Source organism: Frieseomelitta varia, unplaced genomic scaffold, assembly GCF_011392965.1.
Source record: "Frieseomelitta varia isolate USP_RPSP 00005682 unplaced genomic scaffold, Fvar_1.2 scaffold_455, whole genome shotgun sequence".
Lineage (NCBI taxonomy): Eukaryota > Metazoa > Arthropoda > Insecta > Hymenoptera > Apidae > Frieseomelitta > Frieseomelitta varia.
Window position 1 is genome coordinate 240,247 of NW_025110207.1, and position 23,284 is coordinate 263,530.

A 23,284-nucleotide genomic window follows, 5' to 3' on the forward strand; every position below is an offset into this window, starting at 1 on the left:
TGAGCCGCACGCGTGTCGTACGATTTGGTAACGAGACGAGAATCATCCGCTCGTTACCACTCGCCGTTTATACCAAGATGATTCCAGTCGACACGAGCCCGACCAACGAGATAGTTCTCGTGGTGCAGTTCTTCTCGGCATTCATCTCCGACTCTGGCGGCATTGGATTCTACACCCTCGCGACTGTTCTAGCCGCCCACACGTGCGGTCAGTTGAACGTGCTGGCGATCTGGATCAACGACTACGTGAACGAGTCTGGAAACAAACAGGAGGGCAGCCCCTTTAAAAAAATCGGAAAGATCGTGCAACATCACCTGAGAATACTGAAGTATGATCATTCTTTGGCATTTTCATCGACTGATGATTCGACTGCGAGTGGTCGTTTATATTTGTATCAATTACAGTTTTGTAGCACGTATAGAAAACATCATGACCTGGGTATGCATGACGGAGTTGTTTCGATGCATATTTGCTATATCTATGCTCGGATATTACACTGTTATGGTAACGGAATATGAGATACGTGTAATGTTTGTTGTATAAAGTAATGTTTGCCCAACCGTGTTGAGTAACACGATATAAAGTATGTATCTGAATGTACAGGGAGCACCAGCTTTTTGGAACAGGTACTCCCGATACAAACCAACAGAGAGAATGCGAGAGCTCTCTGGGAAAGAGTTGTTTAAAAAATATGAAATGTGAAGGGGAAACAGAAAATGCTAACGAAGTTTCATCCAAAAAGGTGGAATACCCTGTATATCACATATCATACATGTGAAAATAGGTTCATATTTGACATCTCACAAACACTCAATGTTCCAACTAAAACCTTTTTTTTTTGTAAATTCATCAACTTCAACCTAAATCTAATTAAAGAGAGGCTCAATTTCTACAGCTTATAATTACAAGAACCACTAGAGATATTATTGTACCTTTCAATTCCACATGAGTGCAATAAAACGCCAAATATCTAATTCAATTGTAATCAAATTTCATATCATTTTCGGAAGATATGAATGGCCTGTTTCTAGGAATGGCACAATCACGATGCTCGAAGTCTCATTACGTACTTTATGATAGTTTCATCGGTGACTCTCAACACATTTGTACTATGTTACATCAGTGAACTTCTAACAACGCAGGTACCAGAGACTCCTTACGAAGATGTCTATGAACTAACATTGTGGAATTGATGGACGATTAATCAAATGAATTGTTGACAGTGCATGAATGTTGGTGAGATAGTTTATATGACAAACTGATACTACTTGCCCGTGAAGAAAATCCTCGACTTGATTTTAATCATCACACGATCGAGTATGGTCATTCAACTGACTGCAGGGAAGATAATTCAGATGTCTATTTACACGTTTAGTGATGTAAGTCACACTATTGCCTATGTCTGAGGATGTTCATCGCTCTTTAAAAAATTATGAAACTTGTTATTCCAGGTGATGGGATTGGCCTTCGCCTACCTCAATATATTGGTTCAAATTACGTGATTAACCAATTCTTAACGATTCCTTACCTGAATACCTCAATAAGTAAAGTTGTAGAATTTGAAATACAAAAGCTTTCGTAACACACTTTGATATCTTGTCAGTACTCGTGTTGTCCTCGCATTCTGTAATTTCACTGAGACTGTACGTTGTCCCAGTCTTTCGACAATACTAAATCCAAACCTCAGACATGGGGGTTCACACCCCAACGACAGACAGGCACTGAACCCTTCCACACGTAACTCAGTTCGACGACAAAAAACGACTGAAAAACGTAGAGGAAACTACAACTCATTGCGTGCACGGTATTAAACCAATAATTTCCAAGTTTACTTTCGCATCGTCCCGAAAATAAACTCTACCGACTAGACGAATCGATCCGTGAATATCTACCGCTACCGACAAGTACAAAGTTGCGCAAGTGTTATTATACACTCCTCACTCAGGTACGTAATGATACTCTTTTCCACTCGACGACAACTTCATTCCACCATGACAAACCAACCTGCGACTAACGGTAAGGCTAACAGCGACTATAGTCTACAGTTGAACCGTTGGCTTCTGAAACCGATCGGTGCATGGCCCTCGTCTTCCTCCACCACGAGGCTCGAAAAGATCTTTTCGTTCGTTCTAAACATCACCTGCTACAGCTCCTTAGTACTCGCCACGATTCCCAGCCTGCTACGGATGCTCCTGGAAGACGAGAGCGTTTACTTGAAAGTGAAGTCACTGGGTCCTGTGAGTCATTGGATAGTCAGCAGCATTAATTACACGGCCCTGTTGCTGCACAGTAAAAACATACGACGGTGCGTGGAACACATGGAGGATGACTGGCGAACAGTGGCGAAGGATGAGGATCAACAGACGATGATGAGGAACGCGAAGTTTGGCCGCTACGTGGCGGTTTCGTGCGCCATTTTCATGCAGGGTGGCGTTCTCGGATTTTTCTTCGTGACAGCGTTAAACACGGTGGAGGTCCGAGTTGGAAACGAGACGAGGATGTTGCACGCGTTGCCCTGTACAGTGTACAAGAAACTGGTAAACGTCGACGAAACTCCAACGAACGAGATCATGCTCCTGGTGCAATTTTGGGCGTCTGTTATTGCCAACTCTAGTACAGCCAGCATTTTCAGCCTGGCAGCTGTTCTAGCTGCTCACGCTTGCGGTCAGTTGAACGTGGTTATGGCATGGATCACAGAGTTCGTCAACGAATCCAGGAAGACAGGTGGTTTTAAAGGGCTCGGAGTTATCGTGGAACGACACTTGAGAACACTGAAGTAAAGTTTTTTCCTACGTTCTCTTTCGTTGATTTCTTTTCCTTTCTTTCTTTTTTTTTTTTTTTTTTGGTGAAGGGGGAGTGGACATTACATGTAAGTTAATTACGTTAATTGCAGTCTTATTGGCCATATCGAGAATGTGATGAATAAAATATACTTTTTGGAGATGTTCAGATGTACCATGAACATATGCAACCTTAGCTACTACATTCTTTCGGTATATATTAAACGTGCTTTTATTCATTATTATTTATGTCGCATATGCAGCGTCTACAACAAGTATTTGCACATTATTTATTACAGTATCGAATATTCATTAAGTCAAAGTAATATTTTATTAAAAATTATAATAATAATTTTAATAATTATAATAATTTTTTAATAAATTATAAAATTCATTGAAAATTATAATTAATTTATGATATAATATTAAATTATATTAAATTTCATATCTCATTTGGCACTAGTTTCACAAAACCATAAAAATTTAACACCGTGAAAATAAAACCTGATAAAACAGAACCTTGCTTCAACAGAGAACGAAAATACGTGCAAATATTTTTTGCAGCCACTGTAAATCCACGTTCGTACATAATTACTTTATTTCTCTCTCTCTGTCTTTTAGGAATGGTCCGATCAGGATATTCAAAATCTCGCTACCTACATTATGATATACATTTCAATCTGTTTCAACATATTCGTGATATGTTACATAGGTGAAATATTGACAGAACAGGTATCGGTAGCTCGCCGTTAATATCTGATAGCACGAATTAATGAAACAGATTAAAAATCGTGATAACTGAATTAATTGAATTCTTAAACAGTGCAGGAAAATTGGTGAAGTAGTTTACATGACTGACTGGTATTACTTACCGAGCAAAATAATCCTCGACTTGAGTTTGATCATCGCGCGATCAAATGTGCTCGTCCGTATCACTGCTGGAAAATTTGTTGACATGTCCGTGCACACGTTCGGTGATGTAAGTTGATCTGACAGTCATGTACTCGTGCTTGTATGAATCCTTTTCACCGTAAAATGTCCCATCGTTCCAGGTGGTAAAAACTGGTTTCGCATATTTGAATCTGTTACGACAAATGACATGATTAAATGTCGCTTTTGACGGAATTTTTTACTCGCATAGTTTTATAGACGATGCGCCGCAGCGATGAGGTACGTTTTTATCAACATAGTAAGATACACGCAAGAATTAACTTTTTAAAATACCCCTAGATTCTCCTTCGTTCGTTGTAGCATTTATATTTAAATAGAAAAACTTGTTGAAAAAACGAAGAATAAAATGTAGAACTGACATAAAATCAATGAACTTTAATTTTCACATCCACGCCTGAATCATCCACGCTTAAATAAATTAGCTTTCATTCTATATTTCGCTGGTTAGTGACTAAAATCACAAAAATACACGAGAAGAATTTTTCCCAAACGAACAGACCGAATCAGTTTCGCAAATGTAGAACTGTCCGATGAAACTGATCAAGTTTAAAAATTTTCACTCGTTGAAAATTCTCACCAACAAAAATAAATTATTCCTTGTCACAAAATTTCTTATAATTACTACTGCAATTACAATCAATTATAATTCCGTGACGCGTAAAATCAGTCGCAAAATCACCATCGACCTTCTATTAAAAATTTAAGAACCTATCCTCTCGGAATCAGAAAGAGGAATGCGAATTCACTGCGGTGCGCGCTCCGCGTTCGCTTCACACGACAGCAACCGATAATTTCCAGGTGTACATACTTTCGTACTGTTTCAAACAAGTTTCTGAATAAGTTCTGCCGACTAGACGAATCGATCAGTTGACTATGCACCTAAGACAAAAAAAAACAAGGCGCGCAAGCGTTCTCAACGACTGCGTGCACCCTCACTCTATCGATGAACGAACGCTTGCTTCATTCCACGATGACGAACGGGACCGTGATCACAGAAGCGAGCAGCAACAGCAACAGCGACTACAGTCTCCAGTTGAACCGATGGTTCTTGAAACCGATCGGCGCGTGGCCCTCGTCTCCCTCCACAACGAGACTCGAGAAGATCGTTTCGTTCATTCTGAACGTCGTTTGCTACAGCTCCGTGATACTAGCCGCGATCCCCAGCGTGCTGCTGATGATTCAGAACGACGAGACCGTCTATGTAAAGCTGAAGACGCTGGGCCCGGTGAGTCACTGGTTCGTCAGCAGCGTTAATTACACCGCTCTACTGCTGAACAGCAGAGAAATACGCGAGTGCGTGGAACACATAAAGGACGACTGGCGAACAGTGACCAGGGAGAAGGATCAACAGGTGATGATGAGGAACGCGAAATTCGGTCGTTACGTGGCTGCTTCGTGCGCCATCTTCATGCAGGGTGGCGTTCTGTGCTTTTGTTTCGTTACGGCGTTAACCACGGTGGAGGTAGAAATCGGTAACGAGACGAGGGTGTTGCACGTGCTACCTTGCGCGGTGTCCAGGAGGCTGTTGAACGTCGACGAGAGCCCAACGAACGAGATCGTCGTCTTTTTGCAAATCTGGTCCGCTATTATCGCGAACTCCAGCACCGTCGGCATTTTCAGTCTTGCGGCTGTTCTAGCTGCTCACGCGTGCGGCCAGCTGGACGTGATCACGATATGGATCACCGAGTTTGTCAACGAGGCGAAGGAGCAGACGAAAATTGGCGGTTTCAAGGAAATTGGCGTAATCGTGGAACGTCATCTGCGGACTCTAAAGTAAGATCCTTTTCAACCCCTTGCGCTGGCAACTGGTTCGCGGACCGTAACGAGTGACCGAACCGTATACAATAATTCGTCGCTTTCTTTTCCTTTCGAACTCGTCGCGTACGATGTCACCGGATTGAAATTATTAAGAGGTAATAAACTCATCATTTGTTTCGCCTGGGTTGCATTTAAATATACTTAAAACTGAGAAAATGTTGCGGAAATGTTCTCGACGTGCGTGGCACGTCATTCCAGCGCAAGAGGTTAATATTCTCGTACCTTTTTTCGATCGTTTTTTAAGATTCTTTCTTGATAATAGTTGCTTGGTTTCATGTCACGTATTAATTGCAGTTTTATATCGTGCATCGAGGCTGTGATGAATAAGATATACTTTTTGGAGATGTTCAGATGCACGATGGATATATGCATAATTGGCTACTGGCTACTTACGGTACATACTCGATGTACTATTATTTGCCTATTTCTTTCCAGATTTATAAGTTTGGTCTGGATTAATTTTTTTCTTTTTCCTTTTTTTTTTTTCTTTAATGATTAATTTTTGAACTAATAATTTTATTCCTTTCCAACTAACGAGTTTATTTCTTTCAGGAATGGGCTGACCGCGATATTCAGAACTTAACTACGTACGTCATGATGCTCATTTCGATCTGTTTTAACATTTTCATAATATGTTACATCGGTGAAATATTAACGGAGCAGGTATCTGGGAAAATTATATCGTTAATACAATCGATAATATAAACGATTATAATGTAATCGTTAACAATAACTATCCCACCAATCAAAGTGAATAATTCACAATTTTACACCGATACATTTTTGAATGGCTTTTTTTACATATATATATATATATTTTATATATTTTACATATATATATATATATTTATTTATTTATTTATTTATCTATTTATATATATATTTTTTACATATATTTTTTTACATATATTTACATATATTTTTTTATACATACATACACATATATATATATATATATTATTACATATATTTATTATTTATATATATATAAATATGTATATCTTTCATTTTGAGCTTCTTTGTCATAAATTTCATGCTTTAACTATTTATCACTTGTACAATAAATATTAATATTAATATTAAGTGATATAAATGAACGTGAAATGCATTGAACAAATTCTCGTTCACAGTGCAGGAAAATTGGTGAAGTTGTTTATATGACGAACTGGTACTATTTACCTGTTAACACGATTCTCGACCTGGTTTTGATTATTGCGCGATCGAGCGTGGTCGTTCACATCACCGCCGGAAAATTGGTCAATATGTCCGTTTACACATTCGGCGATGTAAGTTGATGATTTCTGAATTTATTCCTGTGTGCCTGTTCACATAAAATATTGCATGATTCCAGGTGGTAAAAACCGGTTTCGCGTATTTGAATCTCTTGCGCCAAATGACGTGATGAAGAATGGTATCCTGAAAATATTTCACACATATTTGTTCATAAGATTTGAAATATAAAGAGTAAAAAATATGTTGCATGGAATAATAACTTCAACGTTTTATAATTATAGAACTGTAAGGAAATACAAAAATCACGATGCAAGTATGATTGTCCCCTTCCTCGTTATTTGATTATTATTTTCCAACAATTCCACTATATTTCGCATCACTCGCTATAAATTCAACTTTCGCCAACTCTTTCAATAAAAAAGCATGCATGTAACTTTCTAAGAACAATGTAAGTACAAAGGAAATTTGTCTAATGAAGTTCGATCAAAATTTTCAGCACATATAATAACGTAGTCCTGATACTTGAAACTATACAGAACCTCCTGCCAAACTTTTACTTCACTCACTGAAATCAAAAATTCAGTCGCTTCTGTTAATTTTTCCATGAAAATCCTCTCGACTGCAACCGTGTTCATCACTGCAACAAATTGACCGATCAAATCGATACACAACATTTCGCAGTAAATTCATAACATTTAATACGCCAATTTTTAATATCTAGCAATTTCTCAACTACAATATAGAGTAAAGAATTTAACTAAGATCGAGATTTAAAAAAATTTAACTGCCACAGTGAAGTGACTCATACTTTCAAACATTTCACAAATCCCCATCTATTTCAAATAAATCTATAAAATCGAACGAAGAAATCGCACTTCGCAAAACAGCCTAATAGCATCTTCTAAACGTTCACATTCGCGTGCAGCCGCAACAAGTTGTGAAGACAGACTAGACAAATCGATCGGTTTGCAATCGCTTGGAAAGCTCTGCGCAAGCGTTGTACAACACGATGAACACACACTCGCCCCGTGCAAAATATTCAATTCAGTCGTTTCCACAACTTTGATGGACACGATGACGAACAACTCCGTAACAACAGAAAAAACTCTTGATAGCCCGAGCGACTACAGTTTGCAGTTAAATCGATGGATATTAAAACCAATCGGTGCCTGGCCAGCGTCCACGTCAACATCGAGATCCGATAGGATCATTTCGTTTACGTTAGTCAGTCTCTGTTACGGTCTCATATCGTTCACCGTCATCCCTTGTATATTCCACCTTGTTCTCGAAGATGAAACGATTTACATAAAGCTAAAGACGTTCGGTCCTCTCAGTCACTGGTTTATCGGCGGCATTAATTACACCAATTTACTGCTGCGAAGCAGGGACATTCAATATTGTATCCGTCACATGCAAACTGACTGGAAAGCGGTAAGAAGACCAGAAGATTTACGCGTGATGATGAAATACGCTAAAATCGGCCGTTTCATCGCCGCCTTTTGCGCTGCTTTCATGCAAAGTGGCGTCCTGATGTACTGCATGGTGACAGCGTTCGCCACGCAGACAATCATAGTCGGTAACCAGACCAAGATCATTCGTATGCTACCCTGTGCCGTGTATAAGAACTTCATTCCGATTCACACCAGTCCGACAAACGAAATCGTCCTCGCTACGCAATTCCTGTCGGGATTTATCGTGAATTCGAGCGCTGTCGGCGCTATTAGCATCGGTGCCGTTTTCGCGGCTCACGCGCGTGGCCAATTGACCATCTTGATGACGTGGATCAACGAATTTGTGAATCGACCGAAAGATCGAAAGGACAACGACGGGTTTAACGACATAGGTGAGATCGTCGAGTATCATCTCAAGGTGCTGAGGTAAGATAAATTTTTGAATCTTGCGACAGGGAGATTTCGATGCGGGTGTTTTCATGTGCATATTGATCGCAGTTTCATAGGAGGTATCGAGAAAGTGTTGACACAATTTTGCTTCTTGGAACTGCTGAAAAGCAAACTTGACATATCCATGCTTGGATATTATATTCTTACAGTACGTAAAGATGAATGATGTAGATGTGGTGTGTCAGTGTTGTGTGTTCCTGTAATTGATTTGAATATCCGAATTATCCTTCTTACTCTGTGATTTCTTGTTTCAATCCAAGTAATTTGTATCTCAATACTCCAGTTATTATAATTGAAATACTGGATTTAACACGTTCACTGTTCAAATCTCTTGGGTAGTATATAACCTGCAGTAAATAAACATAATTTTTGTAAATTTGATTACCTTCATCTCGCAATACTTTTTTAAAATAAAATTCTTTCAACACCGATTGTAAGCGTACATATCACATATTTTTATCCAAGCGTGTTAAAGTGCAATTTTTCTTTGTATTGTGTTGTTTTAAATTCCACAATTCAAATGATATAGGGACAATTGATTCAATAACAACAATATTTTTGTTCAGGAATGGGACGAACGCGACGTTCGAAATCTGACTACCTATTTCATGATAATGGTATCCATGGGTTTCAACATTTTCACAGTGTGTTACATCGGTGACATATTAACAGAGCAGGTGACAGATCAAATAATCTGATAAATTAAATATGATTAATGTTCGACTAACATTCATCATCCAAAATGTCAAACAGTGCAAAAAGATTGGCGACGTGGTGTATGCGACAAACTGGTATTATCTGCCCAACAAAGACATGCTTAAATTGATTTTGATCATCTCAAGATCAAATTCCACGATCAAGATTACTGCGGGGAAAATGACTCACATGTGCATAAACACATTCGGTGATGTAAGTCATATGCTTGGTACATTTATTAGTAGAACATCCTACTTTTATGGAAACTATTGTCATTGCAGGTAATGAAAACGACATTCGCTTACCTTAATCTACTAAGACAAGTGACATGACAACATGCAACAGCTATTAAAATTTGCGCGTGAAATCGTACGATTTCAGACACGAAGGTTTGCACAAATATATCGCATATCACTTTTGTACCAATATTCTTAAATTGTACTTCAAACCGAGGTTATAATTGTTAATGTTGCAATATATCAGTGTGGAAATCATAAAATTACAAAAGTCTAATTATTACATCGCCAACGTAAGAGTTGATACTCTGAAAATTTATGTAGGTATATTTATTGTATTTATGGACAAATATCTAAAATATTTGAGCAAATGTTTCTATACACACAGAAAATGAACTGATAATCCTCTCCATCTATTTAACATCGTTTCACGACGACAAATCAAATTATGATCAACAGTAATTTTATTTGAACTTTTAATATCAATTTGTGTATAATCCTTGTTTTCTTCAATATGACGCTCGAAAAGATCGTTTCGTTTGAAACATCCCAATCTTTAATGCACTCTTTGAATTACAAACAGAACAGAACTGCAAAATTTACCTGAGCCCGATATTTAAAAAATTCTCAGAGTGAGATTATTCGTACTTCCAAATTATTCACTAAGAATTTCACAAATCTCTCCATATTTCGAATAAATCTATTGAACGACACGAACGGTCTCCGCGTGATGTGACAGCGTCTTCTAAACGTTCACATTCGCGTGCAGCCGCAACAAGTTGTGAAGACAGACTAGACAAATCGATCGGTTTGTAATCGCTTGGAAAACTTTGCGCAGGCGTTGTACAACACGCACTCGTCTCGTGCAAAATATTCAATTCAGTTGTTTCCACAACTTTGGTGGACGCGATGACGAACAACTCCGTAACGACAGAAAAAATTCTTAATAGCCCGAGCGACTACAGTTTGCAGTTAAATCGATGGTTATTAAAACCAATAGGTGCCTGGCCAGCGTCCACATCAACATCGAGATGCGATAGGATCATTTCGTTCATCATAGTCAGTCTCTGTTACGGCCTCATACTGTTCACCGTGGTCCCTTGTATATTCCATCTTGTTCTCGAAGATGAAAGTACTTACATAAAGCTGAAGACACTCGGCCCATTCAGTCACTGGGTCGTCGGATTCATCAATTACACGAATCTACTTCTACGAAGGAAAGATATTCGTTATTGTATCAGTCATATGCAGACTGATTGGAAAGCAGCGACAAGGCCAGAAGATTTACGTGTGATGATGAAATACGCCAAAATCGGTCGTTTCATTGCCGCCTTTTGCGCTGCTTTCATGCAAAGTGGCGTCTTGGTTTACTGCATGGTGACAGTGTCCACCACGCAGACCATCACCATTGGAAACCAAACGAAAGTCATTCACATGTTACCCTGTGCCGTGTATAAGAATTTAATTCCCATTCACGCTAGTCCAACGTACGAAATAGTCCTCGCTGTGCAACTTGTGTCCGGCTTGATTGTGAATTCGTGCGCTGTTGGCGCTGTTAGTATCGGTGCCGTGTTCGCGGCTCACGCTCGTGGCCAATTGACCATCTTGATGACGTGGATCAAGGAATTTGTGAATCGACCTAAAGACGAGAAGAACAACCTTGAGTTTAACAAAATAGGTGAGATCGTCGAGTATCATCTGAAGGTGTTGAGGTAAGGTTTATTTCTGAATTCTTGGGAGAATTTTGATGTGCGAGTATTTTCATGTGCATATTGACTGCAGTTTCGTAGCAGGTATCGAGAATGTGATGACTGAATTTTGCTTCATCGAACTACAAAAAAGCAAACTTGAAATATCCATGCTTGGATACTATATTGTCACAGTACGTAAAGATGAAAGATGTAAACATGTTATCCATTTCTACATTTGCTTTTACGACTGAATATTCTTTCGAAGTTGGAACTTTTTAGTTTGTGATTTTTTTTCCTTTAGTTCGAATAATTTGTGTGTCAATACTCTAACGTAACTGAAATACTTTAACAATTTTACTTCGTTCTTCTTTAAATTCCGTAATCCAAATAGTGTAAAGAAAATTGATTCGACTAATACTGATGTTCTTTTCCTTTCAGGACTGGGCCAACGATGATGTTCAAAGCGCAATCACGTTTTTCATTATAATGGTGTCCCTGAGTTTCAATATATTCATACTGTGTTACATCGGTGATATAATAACAGAACAGGTGACAGATGAAATAATCTGATAAATTAAATATGATTAATGTTCGACTAACATTCATCATCCAAATTGCCAAACAGTGCAAAAAGATCGGCGACGTGGTGTATGCGACAAACTGGTATTATCTGCCCAACAAAGACATGCTTAACTTGATTTTGATCATCTCAAGATCAAATTCCATGATCAAGGTTACTGCTGGGAAAATGACTCACATGTGCATAAACACATTCGGCGATGTAAGTCATATGCTTGGACATTTACTAGTAGAACATCCTACTTTTATGGAAACTATTGTCATTGCAGGTAATGAAAACGACATTCGCTTACCTTAATCTACTAAGGCAAGTGACATGACAACATGCAACAGTTATTAAAATTTGCGCGTGAAATCGTACGATTTAAGATGGTTTACATGAAGGTTTGCACAAATATATCGCATATCACTTTTGTACCAGCATTCTTAAATTGTACTTCAAACCGAGGTTATAATTGTTAATGTTGCAATATATCAGTGTAGAAATTATAAAATTAAAAAATTCTTATTATTACGTCGCCAACGTGAGAGTTGATACTTTGAACATTTATTTAGGTATAATTATCCTATTCATGAACAAATATTTGAGCAAGTGTTTCTATACACACAGAGAATGAACTGACAATCCTCTCCATCTATTTAACAACATCGTATCACGACGACAAGTCAACTTGTGACCAATATGATATAGTATGATAAGTAATTTCATTTCAACCTTTAATATCAATTTATGTATGGCTCACGTTTTTCTTCAATATGAGGCTCGAAAAGATCGTTTCGTTTGAAACATCTCAATCTTTAATGCACTTTTTGAATTACAAACAGAACAGAACTGCAAAATTTACCTGCGCCCGATATTTAAAAAATTCTCAGAATGAGATTATTTGCTGAGAATTTCACAAATCTCCCCATATTTCGAATAAATCCATTGAACGACACAAACGGTCTTCGCGTTACGTGACAGCATCTTCGAAACGTTCACATTCACGTGCAACCGCAACAAGTTACGAAGACAGACTAGACAAATCGATCGATATGTGATCGCTTGGAACACTTTGCGCAAGCGTTGTACAACATAATGAACACACGCTCGTCTCGTGCAAACCATTCAGTTCAGTCGTTTCCGCAACTTTGGTGCACACGATGGCGAACAACCCCGCAACAACAGAAAAAACTCTTGATAGTCCGAGCGACTACAGCTTGCAGTTAAATCGATGGTTACTAAAACCAATAGGCGCCTGGCCGGCGTTCACATCAACATCCAGATGCGATAGGATTATTTCGTTTCTTTTAGTCACTCTCTGTTATGGCCTCGTGTTATTCACCGTGATCCCTTGCATACTCCACCTTATTTTCGAAGATGAGACTGTTTACGCGAAGCTAGAAAAATTTGGTATTCTCAGTCACTGGATCTTCGGTGGCATCAATTACACGAATTTACTGCTGCAAAGCAGGGACATTCAATATTGCATCCGTCATATGCAAACTGACTGGAAAGAAGTAAAAAGACCAGAACACTTACGCGTGATGATGAAGCACGCCAAAATCGGGCGTCTGGTCGCCGCTGTTCGCATTTTTTTCATGCAAAGCGGCATGTTGACGTACTACGTGGGGAAAGTGGTCGCCAGGGAAACCATCATAATCGGAAATCAGACCAAAATCATTCGTGTGTTACCCTGTGCTGTGTATAAGAATTTAATTCCGTTTGATACCAGCCCGACGTACGAAATAGTCTTCGCTCTACAATTTATGTCTGGGTGGATTGCGAATATGAGCGCTCTCGGCGCTCTTAGCATCGGTGTCGTGTTCACGTCTCACGCCTGTGGTCAATTGACCATCTTGATGACGTGGATCAAGGAATTTATGAATCGGCCTAAAGACGAGAAGAACAACCTTGAGTTAAACGAAATAGGTGAGATCGTCGAGTATCATATCAAAGTGTTGAGGTAAGGTTTATTTCTGAATTTTTCCGAGAATTTTGATGCAAGTATTTTCATGAGCATATTGACTGCAGTTTCGTAGCAGGCATCGAGAATGTAATGACTGGATTCTGCTTCATCGAAATGCAGAAAAGCAAACTTGAAATATCCATGCTTGGGTATTTCATTATCACAGTACGTAAAGACGAAGGATGTAAACGTTGTGACATTTGTACATTTGTTATTCGTTTCTACATATCTTTCTATAATTGAATATTCTTACGAAGCCTACGAAGTTGGAACTCTTTAGTTTGTGATTTTTTTCCTTTAGTCCGAATAATTTCTGTGTTCAACACTCTATCGTAACTGAAATACTTTTTCAATTTAAAATTTTCGATTTGAAATACTTTCACAATTTTCACTTCGTCCTTCTTTAAATTCCGTAATCCAAATAGTGTAGAGAAAATTGATTCGACTAACATTGATGTTTTTCTTCTTTCAGGACTGGGCCAACGATAATGTTCAAAGCGCATCCGCGTTTATCATTATAATAATATCCCTGAGTTTCAATATCTTCATACTGTGTTATATCGGTGATATATTAACAGAACAGGTGACAGATGAAATAATCTGATAAATTAAATATAATTAATGTTCGACTAACATTCATCATCCAAAATGTCAAACAGTGCAGAAAGATTGGCGACGTGGTGTATGCGACAAACTGGTATTATCTGCCCAACAAAGACATGCTTAACTTGATTTTGATCATCTCAAGATCAAATTCTGTGATCAAGATTACTGCTGGGAAAATGACCCACATGTCCATAAACACATTCGGCGATGTAAGTTATATATACGAAGTATGTAAGTATGTAAGTCATATATACGAAGAATATACTTACATACTTACATATACACTAGAATATACTACCTTTACTTAGGAAACCATAACCATTTCAGGTAATAAAACTGACGTTTGCGTACTTTAATCTATTGCGACAAGTATCATGACAATCTGCACAACTAGTAGAACCTGCATAAAAATTGTAAGACGTAGGAGATAAAGATTTGCAACAAATATATCAAATATAATTTGTCTACCAATATCCTCAGATAGTATTTCAAAGTTAGGTTCAAACTGATCATGGTTCAACATGCTGCTGTGGAAATTATGAAATTACCACGCTGTTAAAATTTACTGACAATCAGATATATTATATTTACTATCATGGCATTTGAGTATCATTTTCTTCAATCATTTCCATCATTATGATTCATGAATAAAATCATAATAGATAAAATCGAAATATATCTCGTACCAATAGAACATTTTGAAATTGTAGAAATGAATCGGACTGATGGCGAAACCTTCAAATATGAATCATCTTTAATGAAGAAAGTAACAATTTTTGATCCACCACCTTTAACATATAAGAATCTTACAGCATCTTTTGACGATAAATATATTGGAAATAAAACACACATTTATCTCAACATAGTTCAAAAGATACATTTCCAAAGTTAATTTTACAAAGATCGTAAAAATTTAATCCTGTATGAACCACGTACTACTTGATTTGCTATAAGAAGCAATAAACCGCCCAAGGGATTATGTTACAATATGTGCACATTGTGTGTTCCCACGTGCTGCAACAAGTAGTAGAATGGTCTAATCATTAAATTAGACGTTTCAGAGATAAGGCTATATGCTGAAGCTGACATTAAGTTATAGACTAAATCGATGATAAACTTTGCACATATATTCGATTATAAGAAGCTTGCAAACATAGACTTACCCTAGATGATATTACTTCGAAAGTAAACTCAATCGACTAGACGAATCGATCCGCGAACAAGAGTTGAAACACTCTGCGAATATACTGCATACGCCTCTCCATTCAAGTAATGACTTCATTCTACGATGACAAATCAACCTGTAATCGACAGAAAGATCAATAGTAACTATAGTCTTTTAAATTAGCTTCGAAAGTCAATCGGTGCATGACCCTCGTCTTCCTCTGTTACGAGGCTCGAAAAGATCGTTTCGTTTATTTTAAATATCGTTTGCTATAGCTCCTAAACACTAAACGTATCTGCACTTTATATATATATATTTATATTTATATATATATATTTATATTTATATTTATATGTATATATATATATTTATATTTATATTTATATGTATATATATATATTTATATTTATATTTATATTTATATTTATATTTATATATATATATATTTATATTTATATTTATATTTAAATATATAAATATATATATATATATATATTCCTACCGTAACCAGTCAAAAGATCGATTATGAAATAAATCCTTCCACAAGAGGAACACAGGTAATTGTCAATTTAATACAGAAAACAGTGCTTAAAAAAAACTTTTAGATAATAACAGGAAAAAAAATTATGTATTTTTATCTTCCTAAGGAGGTGAACAAAAAAGAAGTAACAATGAATACGAAATTTTAAAACAGATTTTTAAACCGGTCATTTGAACAGGCGTTGGTATTAATACTGCTACCAATGCTTCCAGAAGGAAGTATTTACTTGAAAGTGAAATCACTGATTTCTATGATTCACTGAATGGTCAGCAGCATTAATTACACGACTTTGTTGCTGCACAGTAAAAATTTACAGTATTTGGCGCACATGGAGAATGACTGGTGAACAGATCATCTGTTGATGATGAAAAACGTGAAATTTACGGTCGTTACGTAGCTTTCGTGAACCATTTTCATGCAAGGTGACATTCTAGGATTTCTTTTCGTCACAGTATTAAATACAGGAGGTACGAGTCAAAAACAAAACGCGAAACTCGCACATGTTACCTCGTGCAGTACACAAGAAATTGCAACGTATGAAATCATGCTCTCATTGCAATTTTGGGCCTCTATTATTATTAACTCTAGTACAGCTAGCATTTTCAGTCCCGCAGCTGGTCTACCTGCTCACGCAGGTGGTCAGCAATTCATGATATGGATCATTCATTGAAGAAGAAAAAGAAGACAGATGGTTTTAAGGAAATGGGAATTATCGAACGATCCTTGAAGACACAGACAAGATATTTTCTATGTTCCCTTTTTGAGAGAGGACACTATAACTAGATTAAATGTTAATTGTAATTTCATAAATCATATCGAGAATGAGCTGAATAAAATACTATATCATTTATATATTCTGTTCGTATATATATATATACGTACATATTTATATATATGTTATTATTCAGTTTCATACTTTTGTATATGTAATGCCTTGAAGAAGAATTAGCGCGTTTGTTATAGCATTTAATATTCATTGGGTTGAAGTATATTATACTTTAGTACTTTCATATAATTGCAAAAATTTGATACTATGAAGATGAAATATAAAAAGATAACCTTGAGCTAAAAATTACTAATATTTTCTGCAGCCACTCTAAATTTATTTTTGTATACGATTACTTTATTTTCTTATTTTTTAGAAATGGATCAGCCAGAATACTCAAACTCTGTTGTTCACTATCATATATATTTCAATCTACTTTAATATTTTCGTAATATGTTATACACATAGATGAAATATTGACAGGACAAATATCAGTAGCTTCATTAGTATGAAGTATTTAATACAAATAAAACATATTCAAAAAATGATAACGATTAATTGAACGAATTCTCAACAGAATAGAAAAATTGACGAAATGTTTATGTGAATGTTTATGAAATTGATATTATTTACCACAAAACAGAATCCTTGAATTGTTCCTCATTGGTCAAGTGTGATCATTGAAATCACTACAGACGAGGCAATTCATACATTTAAAAAATTTGACTATCACAGTGAAATTATTCATATTTTCAAACATCTTGTAAATCTTCGAATAAATCTACCAAACCAAACGGAGAGATTTATACTTCAAACGACAGTTGTCAGCAATTTTTGCGTGCAATCGCAACAAGTTGTAAAGACTGACTAGACAAATCGATCGGTTTATAGCTTGGAAAAGTTTCGCGCAACTGTTACGTAATCTACAATGAACACGCTCCTCTCGTAAAAAATAACTCAGTCGTTTCCACAACTTTGCTAGACGCGATGACGAACAACTTTGTAACAACAGAAAAAACTTTTGATAGTCTGTGCGGTTACAGTTTGCAGTTGAATCGATGGCTACTAAAACCAATAGGCGCCTGGCCGGTGTTCACATCAACATCGAGATGCGATAGGATTATTTCGTTTGTTTTAGTCACTCTCTGTTATGGCCTCGTGTTATTCACCGTGATCCCTTGCATACTCCACCTTATTTTCGAAGATGAGACTGTTTACGCGAAGATAGAGATATTCGGTGCTCTCAGCCACTGGTTCATCGGAGGCCTCAATTACACCAATTTATTGCTACGAAGCAGAGACATTCATTATTGCGTCTGTCGTATGCAAACTGATTGGAAAGCAGTAAGAAAGCCAGAAGACTTACGCGTGATGATGAAGCACGCTAAAATCGGGCGTCTCGTCGCCGCTGTTTGCACTGTTTTCATGCAAAGCAGCATTTTGATGTACTGCGCGGGGAAAGCAGTCACCAAGGAGACCGTCATAATCGGAAACCAGACCAAAGTCATTCGTATGTTGCCCTGTGCCGTGTATAAGAATTTAATTCCGGTTCATACCAGCCCGACGTACGGAATAGTACTCGCTACGCAATTTCTGTCCGGAGTTATCGTGAATTCGAGCGCCGTCGGCGCTATTAGCATCGGTGCCGTGTTCGCGGCCCACGCGTGTGGCCAATTGACCATTTTGATGACATCGATCAACGAATTTCTGAATCGGCCGAAAGATCGGAAGGATAATGATGGGTTTAACGACATAGGTGAGATCGTCGACTATCATCTCAAAGTGTTGAGGTAAGATACATTTCTGGATCATTCGAGGAAGGATTTTCATGTGCATATTGACTGCAGTTTTATAGCAGGTATCGAGAATGTGATGACTGAATTCTGCTTCTTGGAGCTACTGAAAAGCAGGCTTGACATATCCATGCTTGGATACTATATCGTCACAGTACGTAAAGATGAATGACGTAGATGTGGTGTGTGTATGCTGTACGTTTCTATAATTTAATTAAGTTGGAATTTTTCACTCTGTGATTTCTTGTTTTAGTCCAAATAATTTGCATCTGAAATTTAATTTGTGTCTTTTCAATTTAAAATTCGATTTGAAATAGTATTACAAATCTAATTCTTCCCCGTTTCTCAAATTCTAAAATCCAGATGACATAAAGAAAATTTTTTATACTAACATCGATATTTCTTTCCAGGACTTGGCCAACGACAATGTTCGAAGCGCAGTCACGTACTTCATAATAATGGTGTCCATGAGTTTCAACATTTTTACAGTGTGTTATATCGGTGATACAATAACAAAGCAGGTAACAGATAAAATAATCTGATAATTAAAATATTATTGTAATTTAATTGGATGTGCAACCAACTAAATTCATTAACTAAATTTCAAACAGTGCAGAAAGATTGGCGACGTGGTGTATGCGACAAACTGGTACTATCTATCCAACAAAGACATGCTTAATTTGATTTTGATTATCTCAAGAGCTAATTCTGTGGTCAAGATCACTGCTGGGAAAATGACTCATATGTGTCTATATACATTCAGCGATGTAAGTTGTATACTTACGTACAAGTAAGATATGTTCTCATGGAAACTATTACCATTCCAGGTAATAAAACTGACGTTTGCGTATTTTAATCTGTTGCGAGAAGTGGCATGATTATGTGCACCAATAGTAAAACCTGAAATTGTAAAACTTATATGACATAAAGATTTGCACAAATACATTGCATATCGTTTTTTATATCAATATCTTCAGATTGTGCAAAAATTGTTAATTACTTAGTCGTCTCACATGAGTAGTAGTATTATGAATTCTATGTTTTAATGTTGCAGCACTTTATTAGAGTTCGTTGGTATCGAAAATTGAGATGTATTTACTATCATCTAAGTATCACTTCCCTCTTCAATCATTTCTTTATCGCACAAACAAAATCGAAGCATGTCTCACGTCGGTAGAATGTTTCGAAGCTGTGAAATTCTACGTGAAAAATAAAACCTTCAAATCACCAAATGTGAACGTCCTTCTTCCAATCTTCGATGATAATAAATATGAAAATATCCACGAACTCTAACAAATGAAAATCTTACAGCAAAATATATAATATAAAAAAACAACTATTTCTCTTGTCGTATCTCGAAAGATATATTCCCAAAATTAATGTCACCCGAAAAGAAGAAAGTATCTCGTGAATTGAACTCTATGTCAACCGCATGCTATTCGATTTGTTGTCAAGAGACAGTGAACTCGCCGAGGATTGCAATGCGTGCACAATGTATGTCTTCACGGAAAGCTATTAACAACTTTCCACCGTACACAGTCGCATTAAATTTCAACAAGTGGAGAACACAGAGTGAACGAATCGATCGATGAGAACTCTGCGCAAGCGTTGCACAAGCTCCAACAGTGCACCAACTCCATTCAGGCAAAATATTCGATCAGTCGTTCTCACAACTTCGTCGAGCGACCACGATGACAGAATTTACAACGGCCGAGGACAGTCCTCACAGTCTCAGCGACTACAGCTTGCAATTGAACCGATGGTTCCTCAAACCGATAGGAGCTTGGCCACTATCCGCGTCTACCTCGAGACTCGAGAAAATCGTTTCAATGATTCTGAACTTCCTCTGTTATTTTTTCGTGCTGTTCACCGTGATCCCCTGTCTGTTTTATCTCTGGCTGGAGGACGAGATCGTTGCCGTTAAGCTGAAAACGCTCGGCCCTTTCAGTCACTGGTTCATCGGTGGCATTAATTACACCACCCTGTTGCTACGAGGCAAAGAGATGCATAGCTGTATAAAGCACGTGCAGAACGATTGGAAGATCATAACCAGGAAGGAGGATCAGAAAGTGATGATGAAGTACGCCAAGATTGGACGGTGTACGGCGGCTTTCTGCGCCGCGTTCATGCAAGGCGGTGTCCTGTCGCACTGCACCATCTCGGCGTTTACCAAAGAGATCATCGAGGTCGGGAATGAAACGCGAACGTTGCGCGTGTTGCCTTGTATCTCGTACAAGAAGTTAATTCCAGTCGATACCAATCCGACGAACGCGATCGTGCTTGCCACGCAGTTCGTCTCCGGGTTTATCGTGAATTCGAGCGCAGCTGGCGCCGTCAGTATCGCCGCTGTGTTCGCGGCACACGCGTGCGGCCAGCTGAGCATCATGACCACCTGGGTCAACGAATTTGTGACTCGTTCGAAGAATCGTAACAGCAACGTACGACTGAACGAAGTCGGCAAGATCGTCGAACATCATCTCAGAGTTCTGAGGTAAGATTTATTGAGAAGTTTCTACGACGTTCACCTATCGACGAGGTGTTTGTAACATATTGTAAGTGCATGTTGAATGCAGTTTCATAACAGGTATCGAAAACGTGATGACCGAAATATGCTTTATGGAACTGTTCAAATGCACGCTGAACATATGCATGCTCGGATATTACATTCTTACGGTACGTTTCTTTCAAGGCGATATTTCACAAGGTTTCTACATTTCTTACTTGAGGATAACGTTGAGTTAAAATTTGCCTGAGAAAAACGAGACGATCAGTTGAACTAAACGCGCGTTACCTTTTGTTTAGGAATTGCAGGCTCACAATCTCCAAATTACGGCTGTGTACAGCGTGATACTTTGCTCCATGATTTTCAACATTTTCATCATATGTTACATTGGCGACACGCTAACGGAAAAGGTAACAAACATGCAAGACGTGACTCTTCCAATCGTAATAAAACATTTTGAATAAAAAATTCCTAACGGGGAAGCGCACGCTTGATCCGTTAATGTATAAAGTTGTAATATTTAAAATACAGTCAATGGAAAGTACTGTTTATTATTTTTGTGTTACATCTACTCGAACGACAATAATTCACGTGTCAAAATGTTTTATCATTTTGGAGAATTGCGATATATTCATTCGGCTTAACCAACTACAGAATTTCTATTTAGTGTAAAAACGTTGGCGATACAGTTTATATGACAAATTGGCACTATTTACCTTACAAGGATGTACTCGATTTGATTCAGATAATCTTACGCTCCAGTATGGTAATTAAGATCACTGCTGGTAAGCTAGTTCATATGTCCATATTCACGTTTGGTAATGTAAGTTGTCTATTTGTACACATTCACGTGTAATTTACCAATTACTGAAAAATCCGCTACCGTTCCAGGTAATGAAAACCGCATTCGCCTATTTGAATCTGTTGCGGCAAATGACGTGACGAAGTATACGCTTGATCTGTTAATGAACAAAATTGTAAAATTTAAAATATAATTAATCGAAAGTTGATCGTTTATTATTTTTGTATTACGTCTGTTCGAACGACAATAATTCACGTGTCAAAATGTGAAACTATCCTTTCGGAGAATTATAACACATTAATTCAGCTTAATTGGCTACAAAATTTCTATTCTAGTGGGATGTAAGTATTAACGATAGTACATGGAAGTTTGTGACTAAAGATAACTTACCTCAGTTGTCATCCTCCAATTTTTATATTTCGATCTTTCTTTTCAATTTCTTATGTTTCAAAATATAATTTACTATGCGTAAAATTATGCTTAAAATTAGCCAATCATATGGACGACGGCTCTTTCGACTGTCCACAAATTTAAAAAATTTTGTCGCGCTCGACAATAGTGTCGAACCATCCGAATCGTCCTGCCGACAAAGATAAAACGTAAGAAGTCCAAATCATCCTTCTTGCATGTTCACTGATTCGCAACTATAACGCAAAAGGCTCGAAGACGAATACCTGCGTCAAGCAAATAGATGTTATCGTCGAACATCACCTGAGAGCTCTAAAGTAACGTTTTCTCTCCAGACGGATGACTATGAAAAATTTGTGTTTCATGGAGATTTATATTTCGTGCAGTCGGTGTACTTTCATGCTTCATAAACATCTGCAGTCTTATTTATTTCGTCTCGATGATTTAAAAAATTCCTCCCGACTGTAAGGAAGTTGATGAAATGGTGTACATGATGAACTAGTATCACTTGTCCAACAGAGATATCCTTACTTCATTTCACGATCTGATACGGAGTCTGACACTTAAACTGACCGCTGGAAACTTCATCGACATGTACGTATACACATTTGATAATGTACGTCCTCTTGATTCGCTTATCCAGAAACTACACTACTGACTTTTGAAAGGATTCATGGGATGACTTGCAATTGCAGATAGTAAAAACCGCTTCCGCATATTTCAGTATGTTACGCCAAACAACCATTGATGTAAACTGCACGTGTGTCAAAATATCGTACTAATAAACTTCACAAGTTCCGAACTGAAACAAATTGAAACTGTATAACGTACCTACATGTACAGAATATATGTTAATTTTTACTCGA

The 23,284-nt window shown here is 37.5% G+C and overlaps 7 protein-coding genes across 8 annotated transcripts; all 7 read left to right on the forward strand.

Annotated features, from left to right (window-relative positions):
* The first annotated feature begins 1,991 nt into the window (after positions 1–1,991).
* Positions 1,992–3,899, forward strand: LOC122532483 (odorant receptor 82a-like). Its single transcript, XM_043661274.1, has 5 exons — positions 1,992–2,776; positions 2,894–2,993; positions 3,402–3,512; positions 3,604–3,759; positions 3,833–3,899. The coding sequence occupies exons 1-5, from the start codon at positions 1,992–1,994 to the stop codon at positions 3,881–3,883; spliced, it is 1,203 nt and encodes a 400-aa protein (XP_043517209.1). The 3' UTR covers positions 3,884–3,899.
* Positions 3,900–4,701: 802 nt separating this feature from the next.
* On the forward strand, positions 4,702–6,951 carry LOC122532428 (odorant receptor 4-like). The gene is made up of 5 exons (XM_043661197.1): positions 4,702–5,504; positions 5,844–5,943; positions 6,102–6,212; positions 6,680–6,835; positions 6,901–6,951. The coding sequence occupies exons 1-5, from the start codon at positions 4,702–4,704 to the stop codon at positions 6,949–6,951; spliced, it is 1,221 nt and encodes a 406-aa protein (XP_043517132.1).
* On the forward strand, positions 6,951–9,780 carry LOC122532484 (odorant receptor Or2-like). The gene is made up of 6 exons (XM_043661275.1): positions 6,951–6,960; positions 7,708–8,659; positions 8,732–8,831; positions 9,250–9,360; positions 9,437–9,592; positions 9,661–9,780. The coding sequence occupies exons 1-6, from the start codon at positions 6,951–6,953 to the stop codon at positions 9,709–9,711; spliced, it is 1,380 nt and encodes a 459-aa protein (XP_043517210.1). The 3' UTR covers positions 9,712–9,780.
* Positions 9,781–10,488: 708 nt separating this feature from the next.
* LOC122532437 (odorant receptor 4-like) lies at positions 10,489–12,224 on the forward strand. The gene is made up of 5 exons (XM_043661207.1): positions 10,489–11,327; positions 11,398–11,497; positions 11,745–11,855; positions 11,932–12,087; positions 12,155–12,224. The coding sequence occupies exons 1-5, from the start codon at positions 10,525–10,527 to the stop codon at positions 12,203–12,205; spliced, it is 1,221 nt and encodes a 406-aa protein (XP_043517142.1). The 5' UTR covers positions 10,489–10,524; the 3' UTR covers positions 12,206–12,224.
* An 804-nt stretch (positions 12,225–13,028) lies between these two features.
* On the forward strand, positions 13,029–14,891 carry LOC122532485 (odorant receptor 4-like). The gene is made up of 5 exons (XM_043661276.1): positions 13,029–13,831; positions 13,900–13,999; positions 14,307–14,417; positions 14,494–14,649; positions 14,768–14,891. The coding sequence occupies exons 1-5, from the start codon at positions 13,029–13,031 to the stop codon at positions 14,816–14,818; spliced, it is 1,221 nt and encodes a 406-aa protein (XP_043517211.1). The 3' UTR covers positions 14,819–14,891.
* A 1,517-nt stretch (positions 14,892–16,408) lies between these two features.
* On the forward strand, positions 16,409–19,591 carry LOC122532486 (odorant receptor 4-like). The gene is made up of 7 exons (XM_043661278.1): positions 16,409–16,488; positions 17,396–17,453; positions 17,804–18,702; positions 18,760–18,859; positions 19,116–19,226; positions 19,317–19,472; positions 19,533–19,591. The coding sequence occupies exons 1-7, from the start codon at positions 16,409–16,411 to the stop codon at positions 19,581–19,583; spliced, it is 1,455 nt and encodes a 484-aa protein (XP_043517213.1). The 3' UTR covers positions 19,584–19,591.
* A 788-nt stretch (positions 19,592–20,379) lies between these two features.
* Positions 20,380–22,210, forward strand: LOC122532421 (odorant receptor 4-like). Of its 2 annotated transcripts, none has more exons than XM_043661189.1 (5): positions 20,380–21,196; positions 21,279–21,378; positions 21,508–21,618; positions 21,876–22,031; positions 22,100–22,210. In XM_043661189.1, exons 1-5 carry the CDS (start codon positions 20,397–20,399, stop codon positions 22,148–22,150), a joined length of 1,218 nt encoding a protein of 405 aa, XP_043517124.1. In that variant the 5' UTR covers positions 20,380–20,396; the 3' UTR covers positions 22,151–22,210. The 2 variants fall into 2 exon arrangements, with proteins under 2 accessions (XP_043517124.1, XP_043517123.1); XM_043661188.1 differs by having other exon boundaries at positions 21,876–21,993.
* The last annotated feature ends 1,074 nt before the right edge of the window (positions 22,211–23,284 follow it).